The 27,647-nt window shown below is 41.5% G+C and overlaps 1 protein-coding gene across 4 annotated transcripts in view; it reads right to left on the bottom strand.

Moving 5' to 3' along the window:
* Window positions 1-27,647, bottom strand: part of LOC130035299 (rano class II histocompatibility antigen, A beta chain-like) — a 375,487-nt gene that overhangs the window by 54,150 nt on the left and 293,690 nt on the right. For 2 of the 4 annotated variants that reach the window (XM_056126904.1, XM_056126909.1), the window contains exons 2-5: window positions 22,813-23,082; window positions 16,101-16,382; window positions 15,002-15,112; window positions 14,250-14,273 (exon numbers count right to left, since the gene is read on the bottom strand). In XM_056126904.1, coding sequence (XP_055982879.1) covers window positions 14,250-14,273; window positions 15,002-15,112; window positions 16,101-16,382; window positions 22,813-23,082 — 687 coding nt within the window. Of the gene's footprint in view, window positions 1-13,419; window positions 13,454-14,249; window positions 14,274-15,001; window positions 15,113-16,100; window positions 16,383-22,812; window positions 23,083-24,460; window positions 24,564-27,647 lie in introns of those variants that run through there. The other 2 variants (XM_056126908.1, XM_056126912.1) reach the window with 2 other exon arrangements.

The following is a 27,647-nucleotide window of genomic DNA, read 5'->3' as shown; positions in this document are numbered from 1 at the left end:
TTTGGATATCTCTCTTAAAGAAGTGACATAAATATGAACAATTACAAGTATTTAAAAGAATATGGTTTGGGACTGGAGCAATAGTACAGTGAGAAGGGTGCTTGCCTTGCACATCATTGATCTGGGTTCAATCCCTGGCACCATATATAGTCTCCTGAGCCCTCCTAAGAGTGACCCCTCAGTGCACTACCAGGATTAAGCCCTGATCATGGCCAGATGTGGTTCAAAACACCAAGACAATTTTTTAATTTAAAAATAAAGTTCAAGAGAGATCAAGTCATGACTATTATCTAGAAAATCTCTAGATTTTTTTCCTCCAACTCTCATATCTCCAAAAAAAGACTAATCAAAAAATGATTTTTATGGGAGATGGGGAGAGCACTCAGGAGTCAGGGGCAAAGGGCTTTGCATGCACAAAGACCCAAGGTCAATCCCTAGCCCTGAAAAATTGTCCTCAATACCACTGGGAGTGGATCTGGTGCCCACCCTATCTTCCCAGCTCTGCTGGATCCTTGCACCACTGCACTAGGAAGCCCTTGCATTGAACTGTCCAGTCCAGTGAGCTGAGTATCACTGGGAGTGGCCCTCAAGCCCTTTGAGTCCTGCTTGGCAGATTCCACCCAAACAAATTATTTTTATCCCTATTCACATTGCATGTATCTCTGAATTGTAATTACAATGAAGCCATTTATTTTAATTAACAAAAAAAGTGCAGGCTTAGAAACTGGAAGAAACCTGAATGCCCAAGAACAGATGACTGGTTAAAGAAACTTTGGTACATCTACACAATGGAGTACTATGTAGCTGTTAGAAAAGATGAAGTCATGAAATGTACATACAAGTGGTACAACATGGAAAGTATCATGCTAAGCGAAATGAGTCAGAAAGAGAGGGATAGACATAGAAAGATTGCATTCATCTGGGGGATATAAAGTAACAAAATATGAGATTAATACCCAAGAATAGCTGAGATCAGCACCAGGAGGATTACTCCATAGCTTAGTGGCCAATCGGGCATTCTAGAGGAAAGGGCAGCTCAGATAGAGAAGGGAACACCAAATAAAGGGTGTTTGGAGATCCTCCCAGGAGGGGAGATGCATGTCGAAAGTAGACTATGGACTGAACATGTTTGCCACTCAATGCCTCTTTTGCAGACCACAACACCCAAAAGGAGAGAGAGAACACAGGAGATTGCCCTGCCACAGAGGCAGGGGGGGATGGGGGGATGGGGGTGGGGGGGATATTATCCATGGTGGTGGAAAATGGGCACTGATGGAGGGATAGGTATCTGATCATTGTATAATCAAACCCAAGCACAAAAAATTGTAAATCTACAACTGTACCTCATGGTGTTTCACTAATAAAAAAAAATTTTTTTAAAAGTGCAGGCTTGTTCTTGGATAGCATTCTTTAATATAAAAATAGTAAATTACATACACAAGAAAAGAAAGAGTCCTTTATAAGCATAAGCTTTAATTTTTTATTTCTAGTTAGCCATTGTCAAGGGGCTGGAGTGATAGCACAGAGGATACAGCATCTGCCTTGCATGAGGCCGGCCTGGGTTCGATTCCTCCGTTCCTCTCAGAGAGCCCGGCAAGCTACTGAGAGTATCCCCTCTGCAAGGCAAAGCCTGTCAAGCTACCTGTGACATATTCAATAGGCCAAAAACAGTAACAACAAGTCTCACAATGGATATGTTACTGGTGCCCGCTTGAACAAATCAATGAACAATGGGACAGGAGGATAGTGCTGCAGTGCTTCAGCCATTGTCAAAACTAGAACATTTCAGAGAACTGTATAGTAATGTTTGCCTGATTCACACTTTAGGTAAAGTATTATTACAAACAAGATGAAAAGGAAAATCCTTTATGACTCATAGCCCACACAGAACTTGCATCATGGTACTTTAGAATCATCACATCTTAATACCCTTGTTTTCTGATATCATGTTAAATTTTGCTTATTCATATACTAATCTCTAGGGAAATCATTAACTATAAGTGAGGGGTTGGGGAGCCAGAAAAAATAATCAATTACTTAGTCAAGTAATTTATAGGTTACAGCTGTAATCACAGAAATGAGAGGATTTCAAACATAAGATTGCATCTTATGTCCTAAGGGGATTGTTCTTGTTAACTCATAGTTGTAATAAAACAAAGAAGACAATAAATTTTTCAGGTTATTGTGAACAGTGCTACAATAAGCATAGGACAGCGAATCACTTTTCTGCATTGTTTTTGGGTCACTGGGATATACTACCAGGAGTCATATTGCTGGGTCGTGTGTGGAAGTTCAATTTCTGGTTTTGGGGGAGTGTCCATGTTGTTTTCCAGAAGGACTGGACCACTCGGCATTCCCACCAGCAGTGAATGAGAGTTTCTTTCTTTCTACATCCATACCAGCACAGGTTGTTCTCTTTGATATGTGCTAGTCTAGAATCTAGAATCAATCCAGTGCCTGAGAACAGATGAGTTGATAAAGAAACTATGGTAATCTACACAATGGAATACTGAATACTACATGGCTGTTTAAAAAATGAACTCATGAAATTCACTTATACATGCTGAGTGAAATCAGTCAGAGGGAGAAGGATAAACATAGAATGATTGCACTAATTTGCAAGATTTTTTTAAAGTATGTGAATAATACCCAAAGACAGTAAATGCTAGGGCCAAGAAGACTGGTCCATGGTAGAAAACATGACACCAAGGGGAAGAAGGGGTGCTATTAGGACAGAGAGGGACCACTAGGTCAATGATAGTTGGAAATGACCACACTGGATACAAACTGAGTGCTGAAAGGAGGTAAAGGAATATGCATGATACCCTCTCAATAACAGTGTTGCAAACCATAGTGCCTGAAGTAAAATGTGTGTGTGTGTGAGAGAGAGAGAGAGAGAGAGAGAGAGAGAGAGAGAGAGAGAAACATAGAGGCAGGCTTCAGGGGAGTTGAGCATGGGGAGGTAGGCAGGAGGAAAACTGGGGTCATTCATGATGGGAAATGTGCACCAGTAAAGGAATGGGTATTGGAACATTATGACTGATATTTGATCATGAACAATTTTGTAATTGTATATCTCACAGTGATTCAATTTTTTTAAAAAGACCAAAAATTAAAATAAAATAATTAAAAAAAGAATGCGTATTGGGTATAATATCCAGAATATACAAGAATCTGGTAAAACTTTATAAGAAGAAAACCTCCAACTCCATCAAAAAAATGGGAGAACAAATGAATAGTAACCTCCTCCAAAAGAAAAAATACAAATAGCCAAAAGGCATGTGAAAAAAATACTTGACATTGCTAATCACTATGAAGATGCAGTTCAAAACAACAACGCAATATCATATCACACCACACTGACTGAAAACCATACAAAAGAACAAAAACAACCTGTGATGGCATGGATGCAAGAAAAAAAGGATTATCATTCATTTTTGCTGGGAAGCCAACAGGTCCAGCCTTTTTTTTTTTTTTTATGTAGGAGTTCTGCCATATATTCAGCCACTGATTAGCTGATTGTATTGTGCATGAACTCCACCTTACTTTTTTTCCATTTTTATAATTTTATTTATTGCATCACCATGAGAGCAGTTACAAACCTTTCGGGTCTAAGTCTCGGTCATACAATGAAACACCCGTACCTTCACAAGTGCCCATTCTCCATCACCAAAAACCCCCGTATACCCCCATCCCACACCCTCCTCCTACCTGTGGGGCAAATGATTTCCACATTACTCTTTCTCTAATTTGATCACATTCCATATTTCAACACCAGACCCACCATTATTATTTGAGATTTTACCCCAACACTCAGATCTGCTGAAAAGGCAGGAGTAGACAATTTGTGTTCTATTGCTGGTTATGAATAACATATGATGTCACGTGACTGAAGTAGGGCCATGTGATTTTGAAATTCCAAAATTTTAACACTAAAATCTGGAGGGATTTCTGCCAAAAGTCACTGGGTTTTGAGATTTGCTCCTGAGTCTCTGGGTTCATGACCGTTGAGCAGCGTGATCAGGAGCCAGAGAGGCCATTCGTGGGCGATGACTTGGGGTCTCGTTGGGACAGGGAGACCAGGCCCAGCTCCACTCCCATCCTGTGAGGCTCAACAAGTTTCGTCACTCCGGGCCCTGACCTGAATGTCCAATGGCCTCTGGAGGATGACAGCCACCAAGCCACCAAGGAGGAGCAGGCAGAGGGACAACACCCTTTCCCTCCTGGGGTGGCCTGGCGACAGTAACCAACTGCAGGGTCCGGACGCATTTCTGCCAAAAGCTGCTGGGTTTCGAGATTTGTTTCTGAGACTCTGGGATCAAGGCCATTAAGCAGCTTGATCAGGAGCCAGAGAGGCCATTCAGGGACGATGACTTGGAGACTCGTTGGGGTGGGGAGGACAGGCCCGGCTCCCCCCGCTCCCCACCCCTTGAGGCCTAACAAGTTTCGTCACTGTGGGCCCAAACCTGACGGTCCAGTGGCCTCTGAAGGATGGCAGCCACTGGGCCACCAGGGAAAACAGGCCAAGGCACAAAACCTATTTTCACCTGGGTTGGCCCAGCAACGGTAACCTACTGCAGGGACCAGACACATTTCTGCCAAAAGCCACTGGGTTTCAAGATTTGCATCTGAGTCTCTGGGATCATGGCCGTTAAGCAGTTCAATCAGGAATCAGAGAGGCCATGCCTCCAATTATATAGCTGAGCCGGAGGTGGTTTGTGGGTGTGTTTCCCACATACTTAACTTTTGGCCGTTTACTTTCTTGGTAAACTTTGCCCCAGGTTTTTGAGGTCTGGCCAAAGGCACAACAGCAATTTTGGAGTATTTGGAAGTCTGAAGGCGCCATCAGGCTGCTGACGCACTCGCTTCACAGGTACAGATTGACCTGCTGGCGGCACCATACCCCTGGTCCAGTCTTTTTGAAAAATAATATGGGCATTCCTCAAAAACCTAGAAATTGAATTTGCATATGACCCAGTCATTTCACTTCTGCGAATATATCCCAGAGGTGAAAAAGATCACAGTAGAGCCCTGATCTGTGCAGGACGGGCACGGAGGCCCAGCTCTGGGCAACCAAGCTGAACGGCTCCTATTCCAACCAGGTACAGCCCGCCCCCAAGGGCCTGGGACCCTCTGTGAGCATGCAAAGCTAGCTCCACCTCCTAGAAAGCCAGTTTCACCCTTGATCTGCGCGGGACGGGCACGGAGGCCCAGCTCTGGGCAACCAAGCACAAAAAATTGTAAATCTACAACTGTACCTCATGGTGTTTCACTAATAAAAAAAAAAGACTGTTAAACAAGTGAAAAGGATATCATCTAACTTCAGTGAATGAGGGCACCAATAAAATGTTATAATTTAAAAAAAAATAAAAAGATCACAGTAGAAATGACATCTGCAATTGTATGTTCATTACAGCACTGCTCACAATTGCTAGCAGATGGAAACAACCCGAGAGCCCAAGAATAGATGAATAGTTAAGGAAAGTATGGTATATATACACAATGGAATACTATGCAGCATTTTGTCAAGATGAAGTTGTGAAATGTCCTTATAAGTAGATGGACATGGAGAGTATAATACTGAGTGAAATGAGTCAGAGAGTTACGAACAGACAAAGAATGACAATACTCATTTGCATAATATAAAATAACATAGCTTGACACGAACACTCCATATCCACACTATAACCAAGCTCATTGAGTTTTCTCGGGAGTTTAAGGTGCCGCTCTAACATTTATTGATTTAAAGAAGGCCTTTGATTCTGTTGAGACGGAAGCGGTCATCGAAGCCCTACCCAATCAGCGCGTTCAAACTCAATACATCAGGATCCTCCATGAAATGTATTGCAGATTCACTACCAGGATCTCACCATTCTACAGGGAGGTGATCATTGACGTCAAGAGAGGGGTTCGGCAGGGTGATACCATTTCACCGAAACTCTTCAGTGGCACCCTCAAAAACATCATACGATGACTGGAATGGGAAGGAATGGGAGTGAATATAGACAGTCGACAACACACCACCTCTGCTTCATTGATGATATCATTCTAACAACAGCAAACATCAACCAAGCGTCACAAATGATGGCCAACTTTGACCGTGAGTGAGGAAAGGTTGGACTACAGTTGAATCTCACGAAGACAATGTTAATGAGAAATGGTCTCATTACTGACGTTCCATTCACTCTCAACTGGAAGACCATCTGCGAATGCAACAGTTATGTGTACCTAGGTCAAGAAGTCAACATGACAAATGACCTGGCACCTGAGTTGCACAGGAGGAAGAGAGCGGTTTGGAACGCCTTCAAAAGCCTCGAAGAAATAGCTAAGAGGATGAAGAACCGTTGACTCCAGGCACATCTCTTCGATTCCACTGTTCTTCCTGCATTAAAATGTGCCTCAGAGACCTGGGCCCTATAAAACAGGATGAGAATGCTCCTTGGGTCTCCCAAAGAGGAATCGAAAGAGCTATGCTTGGAGTATCACGCTTCACTCAAATGAGAGAAAGAATCTGGAATTTTGACCTCCATTGACGATCAAGAATCAGGGACCCTGTCTCGTTTCCAAGGCGTCGAAAATCAGATGGGCTGGACACATAATGAGGTTTGGAGATGACTGCTGTACTAGAGTCATTACCAACTGGATTCCACGGGACATCAAAAGACCGCGTGGTAGGCCTGGAGAGATAGCACAGTGGGTAGGACGTTTGCCTTGCACACAGCCGACCCGGGTTCGACTCCCAGCATTCCATATGGTCCTCTGAGCACCACCAGGAGTAACTCCTGAGTGATGTGCAGAACCAGGAGTAACCACTGTGCATTACCGGGTGTAACCCAAACAGAAAAAACAAAAAGATCGCTTGGTCACCCACCTAAGAGATGGTTAGACTTCTTCGTCAAGACTCTGAATGATTGGTTTGAGGCTGTTTGTGTTCTTAGAATGAGCAGATGCCACTGGGCTACACTAGCATGCAACAGAGACTAATTGAGACATTACTGGCACCCACTCGAGGAAATCGATGAGTAATGGGATGTCAAGTGATCAAGTGACACTAACACTCAAGGACAGTAGAGACAAGGGCCTGGAGGATTGCTCCACAGTTCGAAGCCTAACTCATGTGCTGGGCGAGAATGCAATTGGGATAGAGTAGGGATGAGTAAGTCAATGATGGTTTAAGGGATTGCTGGGGATGGGAGAGTTGTGCTTAAAGTAGACAGATGACTAAACATGATGGCCTCAGTAACTTTACTGCAAACTATAATGTCCAAAGTAGAAGAGAGTAAAAAGGGAAATGCGTCCAGAGAGGAAGGGGATGGGGTGGGGTGGACTCAGCTAGGAGTGGCAGGAGGGATACTGGGAACATTGGTAGTGGAAAATGTACACTGGGGAAGGCAATGGTGTTCGTTCATTGTATGACTGAAACTCCATCATGAAAGCTTTGTAACTGTATCTCACAGTGATTCAAATTAAAAAACCAAAAAGGAAAGAAAGAAAGGAAGAAAGAAAGACAGACAGACAGACAGACAGAAAGAAAGAAAGAAAGAAAGAAAGAAAGAAAGAAAGAAAGAAAGAAAATAGATTTATGGAGGGAGATGGTAGAGGGAAGAATGGAATCACGGTCATGGTCCTCACGTTATTCATCAATTTGCTCAAGTGGACCCAGTAACGTCTCCATTGTGAGACTTGTTGTTACTGTATTTGGCATATTGAATACGACACGGGTAGCTTGCCAGGCTTTGCCGTGCGGGCAAGATACTCTCTGTAGTTTGCCGGGCTCTCCTAGAGGGGTGGAGGAATGGAACCGGGCTCAGCCAGGCCAGTTGCATGCAAGGCAAACGCCCTACTGCTGTGCTATCACTCCAGTCTGAAGAAGGGAATAAAAATTTATTTATTTTGATCACTTTGCATCTCCTGTTTGACATTGTGTAAAAGAATCATGAACTGATAGCATGTACTAATAGCCAAAACTCACATTGTAGACCCAGTTTACTGCCTCCCCAGAGAGAATCATCTTCCTCTAGGTAAGATTAAAATGAGTGTGTAATTAAGGGGTGGTTACTGCTAATCTACAGTGTCATGACACAATCTAAAATATCTTACACACGTGAGTTCAGGATTCCTTGGAAAAGTTTAAATCTTTTAAGACCAAAAGCAAAGGCACAGACACCACTGCCTCTTCCCAGAGGGACACTCTGGGCTGGTGACAATTTGGCAGGGAGGGGTTGGGCAGTGACAGGGGTTGCATCTAAAAAGGGACAATGGACTGAGATGTAGAGGTAGAGGCAATTAGATGGTAGAGATGGAGTGATAACATTGTATGCCTAAAATGGAAATCATTTCATTCTTTAAAACTATTGTTGCCTAAACAAAAAATAAATACATATGCAAGCATATAAGTATATATGTATATATTCCATGGAAAAGTGTCATATCTCTCCACAAATTTTCCCTATACCTGTCCTAGTTCCCTTGAATTGTTGCTCCCTGAACTTTGAAGCTTGTAAACAATATTTCAATTAAAATATAAATTTTAAGTATAAATTTTAAATAATAGTAATAAACAAATAGTCCATTTAGCCAGAGCACCAGAGATGTATTTCAGATGGGAAAACTTAGTAGGAGACAATAAGTTGTGCTCTAGGCAACTCAAGACTTCCAGCAACACTGGATATAGCCCTGATGTCCCCTGGGGGCGCCAGATATAGGCCTCGCAGGCTCATAACACTGTTCTGCCATGCCAGAGCTACCAGGTTTGCACTGTCATGATGAAGCCCTGGAGTGGGCCTATATTTTTAAAAGTTTATTCAGAAAACGCTTGTATCACTTGTCATCCCCTTGATCATCTATTTGCTCGAACAGGTGCCAGTAGCATCTCAGAAAACAATGACAACAAAATTTGTTGGACTGCCTGACTTTCCCCTATGAATTGTGAAATCAATAAACCTGTAGGTTTCCTAAATTTTTCCTATGCAGAAAGAAAATCAAGCTAATTGATGAAACTGTGCTGCCAATCTTCAGTAAAAGGTGTCTTTTTCAATTTTGAAGCAATAAACCCCAGGAGCCTCTGAACCTTAGCTGGACTTCTGATGGATGTTCTAATGATAGGGAAGACTTCCATAGCTCACTGCCTCTTCAGAGAGCCCAGATCAGGGAATTGACGAGGTCTCTGAGGCTTTTGGCCAGCTGTGTTACATCCTAACCAAATACGAGGGAGTCTTCAAAAGTCTATCAGAATCCAGACTTTTCCTTCCCTGGAGAAGAATTCGACTAGATTTCTTTTTTCCCAATCTCTGCAGGGTTTCACTTTGGGGTCTTAGAGATGAAAGGAAAAGAAAAGGAACATTTCTTTCTTTCTTTCTTTGCCAGAAGCAAGACAAATGCCAGTGAACCCATAGAGAAGTATGAAGAAGTCCCAGAAAGTAAATAAAAAAGATTTGGGGGCTGGAGAGATAGCACAGCGGGTAGGGCTTTTGCCTTTCACGCGGCCAACACGAGTTCTATTCCCATCATCTCATATGTCCCATATGGTCCCCTGAGCACTGCCATGTGTAACTCCGGAGTGCAGAACAAGGAGTAACCCCTGTGTATGGCCAGGTGTGAGCCAAGAAACAGAAAAAAGTATTTATAGTCCAAGATATTTTCTGGGACACAAGATACTCATCAAATATTGAATTCGGGGATAGAGAAATGTAGACAACAACGCTCTCTGTAGCCTAATCATCTGAAAAGCACAATTTTCTACCCCAGGAGTAAGAGTGCTAACATTACAGGGTATGAGATTTTTACTTAAAACTTGGTAGGGAACAAATACAGGGACAGTGATTATCACTAATTCTGAGGTTGCACAAAGTGCTTAGGTCAGAATTAGGACCACAGAATGACTTATACAAAAATGAAGAACTATTATTTAGTATCCCTAAATCCCAAATTCTATATAGCATCATTACACAAATTTCCTCACTTCATTTTTTAAGTACTAGACTTTCTATTTTTTATGGATTTGGTGTTTTTTTTTTAAAATTTGGAGTTTTTGGTTTTGTTTTTCTTTACTGTGTTCAGAAGTGCTAAGAACTTACTGCTACTGACCCTGTACTCAGGGGTCAATCCTGGCAGGACTTGGGAACGATACCAAGTGCCAGGTACTGAATTCAGATAGACCATATGCAAGGTAAGCACTATACATTCCCACTTTGTACAGTGTTTTTAAATATAGCATAATAGAGATATGATATCAAGCATATATATGTAAAATTTAACAAACACTAGAACTATCAAATAGTCACTAATTGGGTACAAAAAAACTGTGAATCAAAAGATACAATAACACCATGTTTACTTCCTAGAAGCAAGTTCATTATGACCCAATGAATCTTGTTTTGCTTTTGTCAAGTTTGTATGACCTGTAAATGTAGTCACATACAATGTAGATAAGTATACCCTCCTTTAAATCTCCTATAAATAAATGTGAGTTTTCTGGCTTCTTTTCCTAACATTATAGGTAAGGAGGCTGTTCAAAGATCTTTTCCATAGCAGTTGTTCACTTATTTTTATTCTATTGTGGATTATGTTTTATGGATGGCACAACTATATACTTACCCACCTAATATGGATAGTCTTTTGAGTTACTACCATTGTTATTTTAATATACCTTGCAGCTTAGATCCTTTATTTTTCAGCTGAGTTGTTCTAATATTAGAATTGTTTGGAAGCCCTAGGATGGCAAATTATTAGTATGCCTATGTTCAACTTTAAATTTTAGTGCCAAATTGTCATTCAAATAGCTTTTCTCCGGGTACACTCTCAGGATCCATTTACACAATAACTCAATTCTTGTCAGTTTTTGTTTCATTTTGAAAATTGGAGTCCTCAAGGAATCCAGGATACCATCTCATGATCTCAGCGGACAGAGCTGGAGATTCAATACAAAGGCAAATGGATGTGGTACCACTCAGGACATGTGGATCCAGAGATTTCAAGCCACAGAGCTGTGCTTAAAGGCCTCTGGAGGCGCTGGAGGTCAGAGCACAGAGGTCAGGTTGTTTGCATTGTATGCGGCCAACCCAGGTTCAATTCTCAGCATCCCATATGTTCCCCCAAGCACCACCAGGAGTGATTCCTGAGAGCACAGCCAGGAGCAATCCCTGAGCATCGCAAGTGTGATCCCAAAAGCAAATAAATAAATAAATAAATCAAAATAAAGATCTCTAGAGCCACACCCTGTGATGCTTAGGAGACCATATGGACCTGGGTTCAGTCCTGAGTTCACTACTTGCAAGTCATTTGCCATAACATTTGTATTATCTCAACATACCCATACATTGTCTTACGTTCCACCTGTCTGGAGGACATGAGTAGTGTTTCACAGAATGTTACGCTTGTATTTCTCTAATTATTAATGAGAATAAACAACCAACTCTGCAAGCATTTATTTTCCACTGGCAATTTCTCTTTTGGAAATACCTTCTTAGATATTTCCTTTTTCATATAAAGTTTTGCTTGTTTGTTTTTAAAATATTAAAAAATGTGTTTTAAACAGACGTATTTTCAATGCATGTTTCGCAGATAATTGCATGTACTTCAAAGCTTATTGTCAACCCACTTTGTATGTGTGAGCGTATATGCGTGTTTTCTTTTAAAAAAAGTAGAAATTAAATATTTCTCAGAAACAAAAAATATAAATTTTTAAAGGAAGGCAAAAAATTCTCATTTAATTGCAAAACTGAAATTCTCAAACTGGGAGAATGTGGAAGCCAGGGAGGAAAGAAAAGAAGCGATGAAGTTGGGTGGGGGGTGGGTAGTGAAAGGAAAGTAGATTAGGAGTGATATCAGGACAGGGATTGAGGTTCTGGGATGTATTAGTGTTTAAGGTGCTTGATTTCCTATCCAAAAACCATGAGAATTAACACTACTGTAACCTACATTGAAAGAGTAAATAGATGAAACTTTTTATCTCAAAATAGTTATATCCTTAGTTCCAACAAAGCTCCAATAGTTGTTGGCATAATTTAGATCTCCTGTTTGGAAAAGGTCTTAATAGGAAATTTGTGAGCCAGAATAGAAAACATCTTTCCAGAATTTGGGCTTTTGAAGCCTAGTGGTTGTTGGGAACTTCCAGTTATGAAATAATTGCATTTTGGTCATATAATGGACACAATGGTGATTATAGTTAATAAACTTGTATATTCTAAAGCAACTGAAAGAGCATGTCTGAAAGGTTCTCACTACAAGAAAAATATTTTGATTATAAGTACATGGACATTAGACATTTTATCATAATTATTTCATCATATAGAGATATCAAATAAGTGCTAGAATCCAAAACTAATATAATGTCATATGAATTTAAAATCTAATTAGCATAAATTAGAAATCTCATTATAAATACTATTCATAATTGTATTTCACTTAATCACTTAATCCCCGTTATTCATCGATTTATTCGAGCGGGTGCCAGTAACGTCTCCATTCATCCCGGTTGCGTGCTAGCGTAGCCCAATGGTATCTGTTCGTTTTAGGAACATGCAGAGCCTCAAACCGATCATTTAGGGTCTTGACGAAGAAGTCTGACCATCTTATAGGTGGGCGTCCACGTGATCTTTTGATGTCCCGTGGAATCCAATCAGTAATGGCTCTAGTCCAGCGGTTGTCTGTAAACCTCATTACGTGTCCAGCCCATCTGATTTTTGATGTCTTGGCAAATGAGACAGCGTCCCTGATTCCTGAGCGTTGACGAAGATCAGAACTCCGGATTCTATCTCTCATTTGAGTGAATCGTGATATTCCAAGCATAGTTCTTTCGATTCCTCTTTGAGAGACCCGAATAGTGTTCTCATCCTGTTTTCGTAGGGTCCAGGTCTCTGAGGCATATGTTAATGCAGTAAGAACAGTGGAATCAAAGAGATGTGCTCGTAGCTGGAGGTTCTTTGTCCTTTTAGTTATTTCTTCAATGCTCTTGAAGGCATTCCAAGCCGCTCTCTTCCTCCTGCGCAACTCAGGTGCCAGGTCATTCATCATGTTGATTTCTTGACCTAGGTATACAATATTTATATTATTATTTAATTAATAATTAATTAATTATTTATCCAGTAAATAATTGTATTTAATTCTGCTAAATCTCTACAGCCAGATATATGGTTTCATGTGCTTCTTTTGAACAGCAAATCGACACACAATGGGAAAAAAAAAGCCCTTGTCTTCATAGCAGCTGCACAAACAGGCTCTAGGGTCAGTGCAGGATGAAACTTCACAACCAGACTCTCCAAGTAGTGAGTACAGGAAGTGATTACAGGAAGTGATCTAAAGACTGTCTCAGAGTCAGAAGATTCCAATCTCAGAGACAGAAACTTGCAGGCAACTGCAAATTATGGGCAGTTACAGGCAGGTATTACAGAAGAGGAGAAAGAAGTATCCATCAAAGACCTTCAGGAGATCATCAGAAGTCAGTGCAGGAGCCCTGTAGAAGAGAGAGTGATGAGCATAGTGCACCCCGAGGAATGGAACCTCTTTCCTCCCCTTAGAGAAATCAGATCAAGAAAGCTGAGGGCCCTCTCACGTGGTCTTCACCTCCCATGACATCTGAGTTAAGATCAATTTATCTAAAAATCAAATGGCAACTAACAGATCTGTTCTGATGTGTGGGAAGCAGGGAAGTTGTTACCTTGCTGAAGGATATGAGGACTTCATGTTTTTTTATAAATCTAATTAAGATTCAAATTTTCAACCTCTAGTAGCTATTTTCCACTTCTAGCAGCTATTTTCACTTTTTTTTTTTTTTTTTTTGGTGGGGAAACCCAGCAGTTTTCAAAACTTACTTGAGTTTGCTGCTCAGAGACCACACCCAACTCAGCTCAAGGGATTATTTGGGTTACTGTTAATGGAACCCAGGATAGTAGCGTGCAAGGCAAGACAAGCATTCCACCCTCTATACTACCTCTCTACGCCAATATTCACTCATCAGTAACTACACAAAGGAAGTCGCTGACAATATGTGAAATATTTTAGGCATTATTCTGATATCTAACACCCAAGCTGTACCTCTGACTGCAAGTTTCAGAGAAAGATCCCACCAATGTGTGTCCTCTTTGAACGGAAGAAGCTCAGCAGTTTCTACAGAAACTAAGTATAATTCTCTACTAACTGTTGATTTTGTAAGGGAAAATATGTCACAAATTGAGACCACCTCACACCCTTTCCTCCTTTACTTATTCCTTCCCTGAACCCCACGTTGAATCAGAGCAAAAAAAGAGTACCTGTTGGCAAAGGCCCATGAGGTCCTACAAAAGGAAGTTAGAGAGACAAGGGTTTCATTACTCAAATCGACAGTTTCTCATTTACCCCAAACAGAAGTGACATTTGGAACACAACTGGATTTTTCTTCTTCCCTAGCCATCTGTTACAAGACCTTCATTACCAGAAACCAAATCCTCCACCCTACCCTCATCCAAGGAATAAAACTGCCACCAGAAGTCAACATTCCAACCTTCTTCTTTTCTTTCCTTTTCTTTGTTTTATTATTACGTTGCCATTAGTTACAAAGTTTTTTATAGTAGAGTTTCAGGCATATTTTATTCCCTCACCAATTCAACTTCCCTCCACCCATGTCCCCAGGATCCCCTACTCTCAGCAGCCTCTCACCTTGACAGGCACAGTTTCCACTTTGGTTGTTGTTATGGAAACCTCCTGATTACAGTATCATTGACTGAGTAGCTTACGTAAATACAAACACCACACCTCTAATTGAGTGGCCTTAAGTCTGAGCCTTATTAAAAGATTTTAGAAACAAGCCACTGAGACTATGGAGAATGGGAAAGTCCTAGGACATTCTCTACATGTTAGAAAACTACCATTAACTATTCAAATCAGACTTTAAAAATCTCCAGCAAGGTTGTTCTGACTCATTTCACTAGCAGCATGGGCTCCTTCCTTTCAGGGTCAGGAGGAAAAAGGGCAATCTGGAGATTGATGCATAGCTTATTTTCCTCATTTTCCAAGGTGAATTTACCTTTCTTGTTCTTGTAATGGATGAAGAGGCCCAATCCAAGGAATATCAACCCCAACACAAATCCTCCAATGCCACTCAGCATCTTGTTCCGGGCAGAATCAGACTGGGCTCCTAGGGAGGAAAGTCTGAGTGTCAGCATTTGCTCCACAACTCATGAGTTCCTTAGTTGAGGATCTAAACTCTAACTTGAGTACCAAACAGGAGGTGTCAGAAAAACCTTGTTTTTCACTTGTACCACTCCCTACAAGATGGAAAGACCCACTAATTGATTCTTAGACACAGTGAGCTGGTGAGAGAAGAGGAAAGTGGGGAATGGATTCTAGCTCCCTGAAGTACCTTTACCCTAAGGCCCCAGTTACAAGCTCTAATAGTCAATGTTTCAGAGTTATCAGTGCTGGGTTCTGGGACCACAATAAGAGGAGTAATATCCCTAAAACCTGGAAAGAAAATCACATCAGAATTATTTTGATGCTCTTGTAATCAAGTTTTCTGTAGTTTCCATCCAGCTCACGAATGATGTCTGAAATAAAATATCGACATATGCTCCCACTACCACCAGACAGAAGGTCCAGCTTTGTGACTGACCTCACACACACACTGGCAGCTGACTTATTCCAGGGTGGCCTACCTCCCTGTGGTGCAGATCTCTAGAGCCTTAACGGGGATGGGGGCAGAGAGTGTCCCCACCATGCCAAAACCCAGCACTCCACCCATCCATATTCAGTTTGCACTACCACCAGAGAAACAGCCCAGCTTCACATATGATCTTGGAAAGATGCCATGAGACACTGGAAGTTCCAAAGCTCCTGAAGCATACTGCTTCTTACCATGTAACATGTCTAAACTTCACAGAACTGATATCCCCGTAGGAGCACAAAAAATTACATGGAGAAAATTCATACAAGTCCACTGAGCTCAGTGACTGAAAACAATGATACAGAAAGTTCAACTAGCATTTGTGAACTAGTTTGTAAATTATAAATAAGCTTTAAACAAAGTTTCATGCAAAAAAATCAAGAATAAAATAAACTAGGCTCAGAGAAACTCTGCCCACTGACTTGAGAGACCCATAGTTGACCAGAAACAAACTGTCCCTTACGCCACTCCACGGTGATGGGGGTCTCGAGCACGGGGTGCTCCACTTGGCAGGTGTAGACATCTCCACGCTGGGGAGTCATTTCCAGCATCACTATGATCTGGAAGCTCCAGTCCCCATTCCTAATAAGTGGGGTGGATACAACGCCAGCTGTCTCCTCCTGTTCATTCCGGAACCACCGAACGTTCACTTGGCCTGGGTAGAAATCTGTCACCAAACACATCAGCAGGTTGTGGTGGTTTAAAGCGTCTGTCTTGCTTGGGTAGACGGTCACTTTAGGTTTCGCTGAGAAAAGCAACAGACATAAAAACACATACTGAGATAGACACCGGGCATGGAATCATTCCAAGGTGCTGAGTCCTTCCTTGGTAACAAAGTGAAAAGATCCCTAGGTTTTAGAACTTTGATTAGGATCCAAGCTTAGTCATTTTGTTAGCTTGAATAAACACATCAGTTAGTTTACAGCGCCAAGAGAGAGTTACTCAGTTGCTATTAAAAGCTAAAAAAAAAATCAGCTCTTTTAAAAGTTATATTTCATAATAGCACATTGGTAGGGCACTTGCCTTGCACGTGGCTGACTAGTCGTCCCAGGTTCGATTCCTCCACCCCTCTCAGAGGGCTTGGCAAGTTACCAAAAGTATCTCACCCACATGGCAAAGTCTGGCAATCTACCCGTGACGTATTTGATATGCCAAACACAGTAACAATTAGTCTCACAATGGAGACGTTACTGGGCACACTCAAGCAACTCGATGAACAATGGGAGAACAGTGCTATATCATAATTATATAGGTCATATGAAAATATGTTATGATAAACATTAACTTCTTTTCCCTTCCATCAGGACCATTTCTAGTAACTACTCTGAACTAGGATATAACACAATGCTCTGCAGGTCCCAGTGCTCTTCCAAGTAGAGAAGGCAATAGCAATTTTGATTTTCTCCCACTGCTGTGGGACTTTGAACCCTCTCATTATCCCAGGAATAGTGATATAAAACAAGAAATAAGAATAGGTACAAAGTGGTTAGTATTATATGGAGAAGTATAAAGCTAAATCCCTGAAACTACATAATGTTTTTTATTTCAGGTTTTTTTTTTATAATTTATTTATTTATTGAATCACTGTGGGAAAAGTTACAGAGCTTTCGGGTTTAGGTCTCAGTCATGTAGATACCAAACACATTTCCCTTTACCAATACTCATTTTTAACCCCGAACCCCAATAGACCCCCACCTCCCACCCCTCCCAATTCTTTGTGAGGCAGATGAGTTCTAGTTAATACTCTATCTACTTTGACTAGATCGATTATTTCGATAGAAGATGCACAATTATTGTTTAGAGTTTACGACCCACCCCCCCCCCAATCAGACATGCTGAAACAGCGTTGTGAAATGATTTGCTTTCTACAACTTGGTTTAAGAATAAAATGATGTCGCGTGGCCGCGATAGCGGCCGCGCGGTTTTGAATTTCTGCTACTTTACTTATTGACCCTGGAAGAATTTCTATTAAAAGTTAGCTAGTTAAGAGATTGGTTTCCGTGGCCGTGCCGGAGAGCCGCTCGTGGGGGGCAGCTGGCGACCTCGGTGGGGCGTGGGGGACGGCCCACAAAGCCCCCCTTCCCATGAGGTCCCCGCCGCTCCCCCGAGTCCGGCTCAAACCCGCTTTCCACAAGGCTCCCGTGCGGCCGCCATCTTTCTTTCCCGAGAGGAGCGGGCGGGCCGGTCAACGCCCTTCCCCCTCCGGGGGAAAACTACAAAACGCTACTTCAGGAAATAAAAGAGGACATGAGGAAATGGAAGATATCCCCTGCTCATGGGTCGGGAGACTTAACATTGTCAAAATGGCAATACTACCGAAAGCATTGTATAAATTCAATGCAATCCCTATAAGGATACCCATGACATTCTTCAAAGAAATGGAGCAAACACTCTTGAAATTTATATGGAACAATAAGCCTCCACGAATAGCTAAAGCAATTCTTGGGAAAAAGAAAATGGGAGGAATCAACCTCCCGAACTTCAAACTGTACTACAAAGCAGTAATAATTAAAACAGCATGGTACTGGAACAAAGGCAGAACTGCAGACCAGTGGAACAGGGTTGAATGCACTGACATCTCCCCTCAATCATATGATCATCTACTTTTTGATAAAGATGCAAGTAATGTGAAGTGGAGTAAGGAAAGCCTCTTTAACAAATTGTGCTGGCATCACTGGACGGCTACATGCAAAAAAATGGGATCAGAACTCTGCCTAACACCATGTACAAAAATATTTCTATTATTAAGCAGCCATCTCCTTTTCATATCATATATCCATATTTTACATTTCTTTGTGCATTTATTAATTAATTCAATAATAGAAATTTGAGAGGCACTGGAACTCAAAAACAAGTAATAGCATTCACAATCTGGAAAAACATACAGGAAAGCTATTTCAAAAGTTTATACTTTGGGGGCTGAAGTGATTGTTCATCAGATAGGGTATTTGCTTAGCATGTGTCCATCTGGGGTTTCATCCCCGACATCCCATATGGTACCACGAGTTCCACCAGGACTCATTCCTGAGCACAGAGCCATTAGTCACCCCGGAGTTTCACCTGATGAATGTAGATAAAGGACCGCACATGATAGCCTCTCAGTCTCTGTATTGCAAACCATAATACCCATAAATATAAAGAGACAAAGAGGGAAATAGTCTGCCATAGATGTAGGGGAGGCGTGGGATGTGGGGGGACGAGGGATACTGGGGACAGTGGTGGTAGGAAATGAACACTGGTTCAGGGATGGGTGTTCAATCATTGTATGACTGAAACTCAAACATGAAAGTTTTGTAACTGTAGCTCACGGATATTCAATTAAAAAGAAATAAAATATAGCAAATAGCTAGGCATCTTGATCAAAAGAAAGGTAAAAAAGAAATAAGAAAGCTTATAAATGTTTAAGGAAAATAAGGAACCTTGAAACCTCAAATGCTGACAAAATATCACATTTCTGCCACTCTACCTTTTCTTATTACTATTTGGTAATTCCAAACTCCTTTCATTGTACTGTCTTATCCTTTATCCATAGCACAGAGCAGGGCATTTGCCTTGCACACAGCTGGCCCGGCTGAGCTAATTCAATTCCTCCGCCCCTCTCAGAGAGCCCGGCAAGCTACCGAGAGTATCTCACCCGCACAACAAAGCCTGCCAAGCTACCCATGATGTATTCAACATGCCAAACACAGTAACAAGTCTATGATGGAGATGTTCCTAGACCTGCTCAGGCAAATCGATGAACAAAGGGAAGACAGTGCTACAGTGCTACAGTTATTGTTTTGTGTAGATTGAGTTAATATTTCATGTACATTTTATTTATTTTAATATCTTATGTTCTTTCATTTCATCTTAGCATGTTCTCTTTACATTCATATGCGTTTAATTAAATAGCTGATTACCTATGTACTCTTAAGATTTCTTATTTTCCTTTTTTATAAGAATTACTTATTTTTCAAATGGAACATAAACCCCACAAATAGCAAAATCAATCCTTGGGGAATAGAAAATGGGAGTCATCACCTTCCCCAAATTCAAACTGTACTACAAAGCAGATGTAATTAAAACAGCATGATATTGGAATAGAAAGAAACCCGCAGACCAATGGAACAGAGTTAAATATCCTGACATAGATCCTCAAATATCTAATCACCCAATCTTTGATACAGCAGCAAGAAATATGATGGGGAGCAAGGAAAGCCACCTCAACAAGTGGTTCTGAGAAAACTGGGCAGCTACAAGCAAAAAGAAAAATAAAGAAAAAAGGGAATACAGTAAACTCAGACCTCTTTCTAATGCCAGGCACAAAAGTCAGATCAAAGTGGATTAAACACCTCAATATCAGACCTGAATCCATAACATACCTGGAGGGAAATATGGCCAAAACTCACTATGACATTGATGCTGGAGGAATCTTCAAGGATGAAACATCACTGAACAAGCAATGAAAGCAAAGATAAACAAATGGGACTACTTTCAACTAAGAAGCTCTGCACCTCAAAAGAAATGGTGAGTAAGATACAAAGACAGTTCACAGAATGGGAAAAATTATTTAACCATTACCTATCTGATGAAGGGCTAATTTCTAAGATATATGAGGCACTGGTAAAACTTTACAAGAAAAAAACCATCAAATGCCATCAAAAACTGGGAAGAAAAATGAACAGCAACCTCCTCAAAGAGCTCAAAAGACCAAAAGACACATGAAAAAAGGTCCTACATCCCTATATCCCTAATCATCAGGGAGATGCAAATCAAAACAATGAGATATCATCTCATACCAGAGACTGGCATATAGCAAACGAACAACAAGAACAACCAGTGCTGGCATGGATGTGGGGAAAAAGGGAGTTTCCTTCGCTATTGGTGGGAATGTCAACTGGTTCAGCCTTTTAGAAAACAGAAAGCTAGAACTTGGAGCTTCCATATTGTCCAGCAACACTACTCGGAATATACCTCAGCAGCCCAAAAGCACATCTGTTTTACTATATTCATTGCAGCACTGTTCATAATAGACAGAATCTGAAAACAACAGGAGTGTCGCAGTGTCTGAGAACAGATGACTGTTTAAAGAAACTATGGTACATCCAAACAATGTAACATGCACATGTTTGAAAAAGTGACGTTATGAAATTCGCTTATAAATGGATGCACACGGTGTATAACTGAGACCCAAGCACAAAAATTTGTAAGTCTACAACTGTACCTCATGGTATTTCACTAATAAAAATAAATAAATAGATAAATAAAGGTTTAAAAAAAATCCTTATACATTCATTCTTACTAATGAAATTAAACATATGTCTCTTGCAAAAAATAAATAAATAAAAAATAAATGGATGCACATGGAGAGTATCATGTTGAGTGAAATGAGTCAGGAGAGGGACAAACATAGAATGATTGAATTCATTTGTGGGATACAAAAAAAGAAAAACAGAATATGAGACGAATACCCAGGTTCAGTAGAAACAAGGGCCAGGAGGATTGGTTGGAAGCCTGCCTGAAGTGCTGGGGGAGAAGGGAGTTGGGATAGAGAAGGGACCACTATGACAAAAATAGTCAGAAATTACCATTCTGGATAAGAACTGTGTGCTAAAAATAGGTAAAGCAACAAAGACGATAACCCCTTAGTATCTGTATTGCAAACCATAATGCCCTGAGGTAGGGAGAGAGAGAGAGAGAGAGAGAGAGAGAGAGAGAGAGAGAGAGAGAGAGAGAGAGAGAGAGAAGTAAAGTGCCTGCCATTAGAGACTCAGAGACGGGGTGGGGCAGGAGGCAGGAGAAAAACTGGGGATATGGGTGGTGGGAAATATACACTGGTACAGAGGTGGGTCTTGGAAGATTGTATGACTAAAACTGGCTGATCATGAACAGCTTTGTATCTCATGGTAATTCAATCCAAAAAAACAGACTTGCTTAATTTGCAGTCAGACATTATCATCATTTCAATAACTATATTTTGAGATTTTTACAGAGGTTGGTTTGGTTACTGAGAACATGACGTGAGCGTGAAAGTTTAAGTAGGACTTACACTGTTAGAGGCAGCTAGTGAATTCAGCACCCCAATTGAATGGCAGAATTTTAAATTACACCTTTCACTCTAATTTTGGGTCTGCTTCCTTGTCTGACTAGAATTGTAGTCAGGTATATGGATTTCTAAAATATTTTTTTCTTTACAGGTTAGGGGTAAAAGATTTGGCAACCGTTTGTGAGAAAAATATTAACTTATGCAATATTATAGAAATAAATATTTACGTACTATATAACATTAGGATGTAGTCAGAAGAAAGCAGGGAATAGTCTGCTAAAAGTTAGGAGGACCTGTATTGAAAACACTGTCCTCCAGTTCATGATTTGTTCAAATGGGCACCAGTAACGTCTCCATTGTCAGACTTGTTACTGTTTTGGGCATATTGAATACACCACGGGAAGCTTTCCAGGCTCTGCCATGAGAGCGGGTTACTCTTGGTAGCTTTCTGGGCTCTTCGAGAGGGACAGAGGAATAGAACCCGGGTCAACTGCGTGCAAGGCAAATGCCCTATCCACTGTGCTATATCTCCAGCCCATTATTATAGTACATGTCCAAGTAAAATAAATTCCAATTGGAATCAGAAAGATTAAAGAAAACCTTTGAAAACAAAGATTAATATGTAAATTTAAGGCTCCTGAGAGAGTATTATTATTCACCCATCAACTCTGAAATATAGGGAAGAAAATTCTCTGAGGAAGGGCGGGAGGGAGGGAACCTAGAGATGCTGGTGCGCTCTGCTGCCCTCTGGTGGTGCGCTTGCCGTAACAGCACCTCCGAGATAAATTCCTGTTTTTAAGAACAGACCCTACAGCGGTTTCCGGTAATTTGGCTCTGGGGAGATTTTGTCTCCGCCAGAGATGGCGGAAAGAACTAATGATTTTATGTCCTCAGGGTTTCAAGACTCGGTGGGGAATTGGCCCGAGTATCAAAACTGTTTCTGCCCAAGAGCAGCGTCAGGGCGGGGCAGCTGCGGGCGCCCTGCGGAAGGTTCCAGGCTGCGGCACCGAGTCCCCCGAGCGCCCCCGTCGCCGCCTCTCCCCGCGGACACCCTCCTGCCGGTCACCCCGGGGTCCGCGCGGGGTCCGGCTGCGACCCCCGCCCGACTCCCCGGCCGAGACTCGCGCCCGCAGCCGCGCCCTGCGCTCACCTCGCTGGCTCAAGGCCAAGGGGGCGTCCATCTCATAGTTGTGTTTGCACACCCTGTCCACCTCGGCCCGCTTCTGCTCCAGGAAGTCCTTCTGTGAGTTCCAGAGCTCGGCGTCCGGCCGCCCGTACTCGGTCACCGCCACGTGAAGCCCCAGGTCGCTGTCGAAGCGCACGTACTCCTCGCGGTTGTAGATGTATCTGACCACGTACCGCACCCGCTGCGTCCCGTTGGTGTAGTAGCACAGGCCCTTCCCCTGGTACACTGCAGTCCCTGCCGGAATCACCGCGTGTCAGGCCGCTGCAAGGACCCCCGGGCCGACAGGCCACTCCAGGCCGCAGGTAGGCTGACGGGATCCGAACCTCTGAACCCAGCCCGAGCCCCTGAGCCCTCCCGGACCGGTACCCGCTCCCGAGCACCCGCAGACCCCTGCGACCCGACGCCTCTTTCCTGACTCCAGGCCTGCCTGAAGGTGTCTAGGGCCGTCCTTGAATGGCAGCTGTGGGGGAAGCTTGTCTGGGGACAGTCCTGGGACCAGCGAGTTCAGTAAGAAGGGCAGAAGCACTGACAGTCTGGAACCCTGGAGTTAGAAAAACGGACCTTGTGTGGAAAATTCGTTTTCCCTGAGGAGTCCCAGGAGCCTGAGACTCAGAATCCACCTGAGCGCGGCAGTTCAAGGGAATGACCAGAAATGCCTAAAAATAATCTTGTCCCTTTCCTGATGAGAATTTTTCCTTCGTTTCTGGCAAAGGGTCTCCTTTCGTATCTCTCCCTTCGCCTCTCTCCCTTCGCATCTCTCTCCACAGCCAGAGGTCCACTGATTTCTGTCAGAGTGGAAAGGGGTGCACATCCAGTCTTAGGAAGGATTACTTTCTTTTTGAAAAGAACACAAGATTTATCACTAGATTAATTGGATTTCGATTAAACTATGCTAATTACCAGCTTCTGTAGATTAATTCGAATAAACTCACCATAAGCATAATTGTATAAAAAAATGCCAGACCTACACATGAAGAGTTAGAAAAATTGGAAGCTGATTCATATCAAGATAATAATGCTGTCTCTAATTGTTTCTCAGCATGTATTATTTTCCTTCTAGGCATTCTCCTTTCTCCAAATTTAGTCCATTGACAGTTCAAATCTGTGAATCCCGCTCAATACCCTGTTTGACCACACAATCCCAAAAACATCCAAAGTCCCTATCAGATGTCAAGTACACTCAGGTAGCTTGAGTTTGCCTCTGTGGGCTCTGCAAAGCCCCTTTCCATAGCACCTGAGACTACTGCAACCTTGTGTTTCCCCAACTTAAAATCCCACACTGTTTAGTCCAAGCAAGGTACTGGGGGATCCCAAAAATCATATGTCCTCCTGTGTATTCTCTGGAGAAAATCATTGGTTTATAAAGAACTCATCCTGTATTTGCTAGTAGTGAACACTCCCAAGTGGTTCTGTCTCCCCAACAACACCCCTAGATTTAAATCTTGAAATGAGGATTGTCCTCATCTTACCTTTAAAATAAGAGTGTAAAGCAGCTCTCTTTTCCAAAGAGGAAATTTGTGAATAAAGATTGTTTCCTAAGATCAAAGATTCCCCCACTCAAACCTTCATTAAGGCCTTCATCGCCTTTCCCCCAACGGGGATCTGCACTTACTTGGAGTGTCCCTGCCTTCAGTCACCAGAGTGCTCCACACCACTAGAATCACCATCACAGCAACTATCCGCAGGCCTCTCGGTACATTTAGAGACATCTTCCAACACACAATCTGAGAACAAAAGAAAAGCTTATTTTAGTCAATACAGCTCAGACCTAATGAAAATGTACCAATTTCAAAGAATTAAAAGACCTATGAAGGCTGTCAAGCACCATATGATTGGAGAACACTATTGGAGGAACCAATCAGCGCTGCAGTTAAAGCACCTCATTTGTCTCTAGGCAGACATGATTTACAGGATGCCTTTCTTATCAGAGACTCTGGTATAACACTTCCTAATAACTGCATAAATCAACTATCCCTCACATCACTTTATCACAGGATCTTTAACCAATAGCATGATTGAAGTGGCACTATTTGGTGGACACACATAATATTACTTTACCCATTGGCTTTAAATTGGAAGGAAATAAATAATGGCAATGTTCATGAAGTGTTTCGTTTAGAAAATTGACCTGCATCTTCCTTAAAGAAATAATCTACGGAGACAGAAGGCAAGTAGGGTTTCAGGACTCACATTTTTTAGTAACTCTAAAAAGAAAAAAATTCGTTTTAACAAAACAAACAAAACCCACCTGGCTAGATTCCTCTGGGGTGAGCCCTAAAGTGGCAAATCTATCTCCTTTTTTTTGCAGTTGGCTCAGATCTCTGTGGCTTCTTTGTGGGTAGAGAAGAGCTCTTCCTCTTCTATGTTATTTGTTTCTCTTGCCTGACACAATCTAAATACGGGCACACATTCATATACGATGAATACTCCTGCTTAGGTCTACTGCAATGTATCTGCAGCTTATTCAGATATGTGGCATAGTTTGGCAGCATTTTGGGTTGAAAAATCTAAAATTTTATTTCATCAGGCTCAACGATTTTGATATCTTCAAACACTCTCTGAAGCTAATAAAATGTTATAGCTTCATCAGTAACAAAATTAATGTTCTGTACTGAGACCTCTGATAAACAAGATTGAATCTAATATTTGTAGGCCATACCTGGCCACACCAAACAGTGCTTAGGGCTGGCTCCTGTTTCTGAGTTCAAGGATCCCTCCTAGGAGTACTCAGTATACTATCAGGGATATCTGAGTTCAAATCCAAATCAATAGCTTGCAAGGCAAGTGCCATACCTGCTGTACTGTATCTCTGCCCTAAAGATATTTTCATTTTTAATCCAGCTTGAATCCTTCTACCTCCATGATTATGAAGTATGATTTTTAATACTTCTATGGAGGAAAGAGCCCTTAAGAACCACAGAGACAAGCAACCAAAAGCCATAATGCTCTCTCATCACTGCTGACTTTGATATTTATAGCTTCTGCTACCTCCATGCCTGTCATCTTCCCCAGAAACTTTGTGATCCTCAAGAATAGGAATTTATATTGAATGTACCATTTTTGGTGTTCGGTAAACTGTTTTATGTATTCAAATATAAAAGAGACATGCTATCCGTCTCCTAGTTTTTGCTCAGCTTACTGGAGGAAAGAGTATGGTGCAGGAACCACCAGGACATTGTCAATACTGAACATTAGTAGTTGAGACTAACACTAAAATGACAAATCTGTCCCAGTTAATTGAGTCGTGTGACATTTCTGACTAGTTGGGAGCTCAGAACAAGTAGAAGATAAAAAGAATTATTGCATGTATCCATGTTTTAAAAATTGTGTCAAGAAAATAAATTGTGAGTATAATAAAGATTTGTTGAGGACCTTTCAAGTTCCTGGCTAAGGAAATCATAGTGGGTAAGGAAGAGAGTGAGTCTGGTAATAAACTAGACAAAGTAGGAAATCAGGACATTGGCATGCAGGGCTGTTGGTGGAGGGCATATTGTGGTCAGAAATATGATTAATGAAAGGTTCACTAAAAAGTTGGTAACTAAGTAAAACTTCAAGAATGTATTAGCGATGTCAAGGAACCTAAAATATAATTTTATTACCAGAGTAAATAACAAAATCACTTCATATACTTTTTATTTTTTTATTATTTTATATAATGTAGGATCACTGCTATTTATTCAGGCATAGATTAAGCTGATTGAATTGGGCATAAACTCCCCATTACTTTTTAAAAAATTTTAATTTTATAAGTTGGTTCACAATGTTTGATTACATTCAATATTCAAACACCAATCCACCAATATTACACCTTCCCACCACCAAATTCAGGATGTTTCCATCCCAAGCCCCAAGCCCTGTCACAAAAAACAACCAAAATAATGTATTTCATATTGTCTGTTATGAAGAACTGCTGAACATGCTTACAAAAAAAAAGTATTCATATAGGAAGCAGTGTGAAGATTGGTCTATTTTGGCAGGAGCCATTAAGACATTCTGTTGGATATCACTAACATGTTGGTGAAGTTTGGGTGATGTCAGCTTTGTATATATATATATATATGTATATATGAAAATATATATATATCTCTGAAAAAATATATATATATATGGCAATGTCCTCCCATTGTTCATCGAGCAGGCACCAGTAACATCTCCATTGTGAGACTTGTTGTTACTGTTTTTGGAATATTGAATACACCATGGGGTGCTTGCCAGGCTCTGCTGTGAGTGCAGGATACTATCGGTAGCTTGCCGGGCTCTCCAAGAGGGACGGAGGAATCGATCCCTGGTCGGCCGCGTGCAAGGCCAATGCCCTACTCACTGTGCTATTGCTCCAGTCAGAGATAGGGAAGTACTCAGTGCAAAGTTTAAAAGGCTACTAAATAGAGCTAGTAAGCAAGACAAATGTAGTTGCATGTATGCTTCTAAAAAATCAGAATATAAAAATATTTTGAAATGGAGGTCGGGGGACAGATCGTTTGATAGCTTAGTGTACCTTCATCACAAGCATAAATAAGGTTGTAGTTAAGTAGTCAGTGCTGCAACATATGATCCTACAATTGTGTGTGTGTATATATATGGTTTTTTTTCTCTATGATTTGTTGCCTACTATCTGAACTCCATCAAATATGGTGTGGTAAGTATGGAGAATGGGTAGGGAGGGTTTTATGATGTGTTGCATGGCTGTTTTAGCATCTGTGCGGTACAGGAACATATTTACTCATATGTTTGTCTCGGCCTGAGCATGTGGGGAGCGGCCTTAAGAGTGGTGGCAATTGGGTTGTGGAGGGTTTTGGCTG

This window comes from Sorex fumeus, unplaced genomic scaffold, assembly GCF_029834395.1.
Source record: "Sorex fumeus unplaced genomic scaffold, SorFum_2.1 ptg000063l, whole genome shotgun sequence".
NCBI lineage: Eukaryota > Metazoa > Chordata > Mammalia > Eulipotyphla > Soricidae > Sorex > Sorex fumeus.
This window is presented reverse-complemented; position numbering and strand designations above follow the sequence as displayed.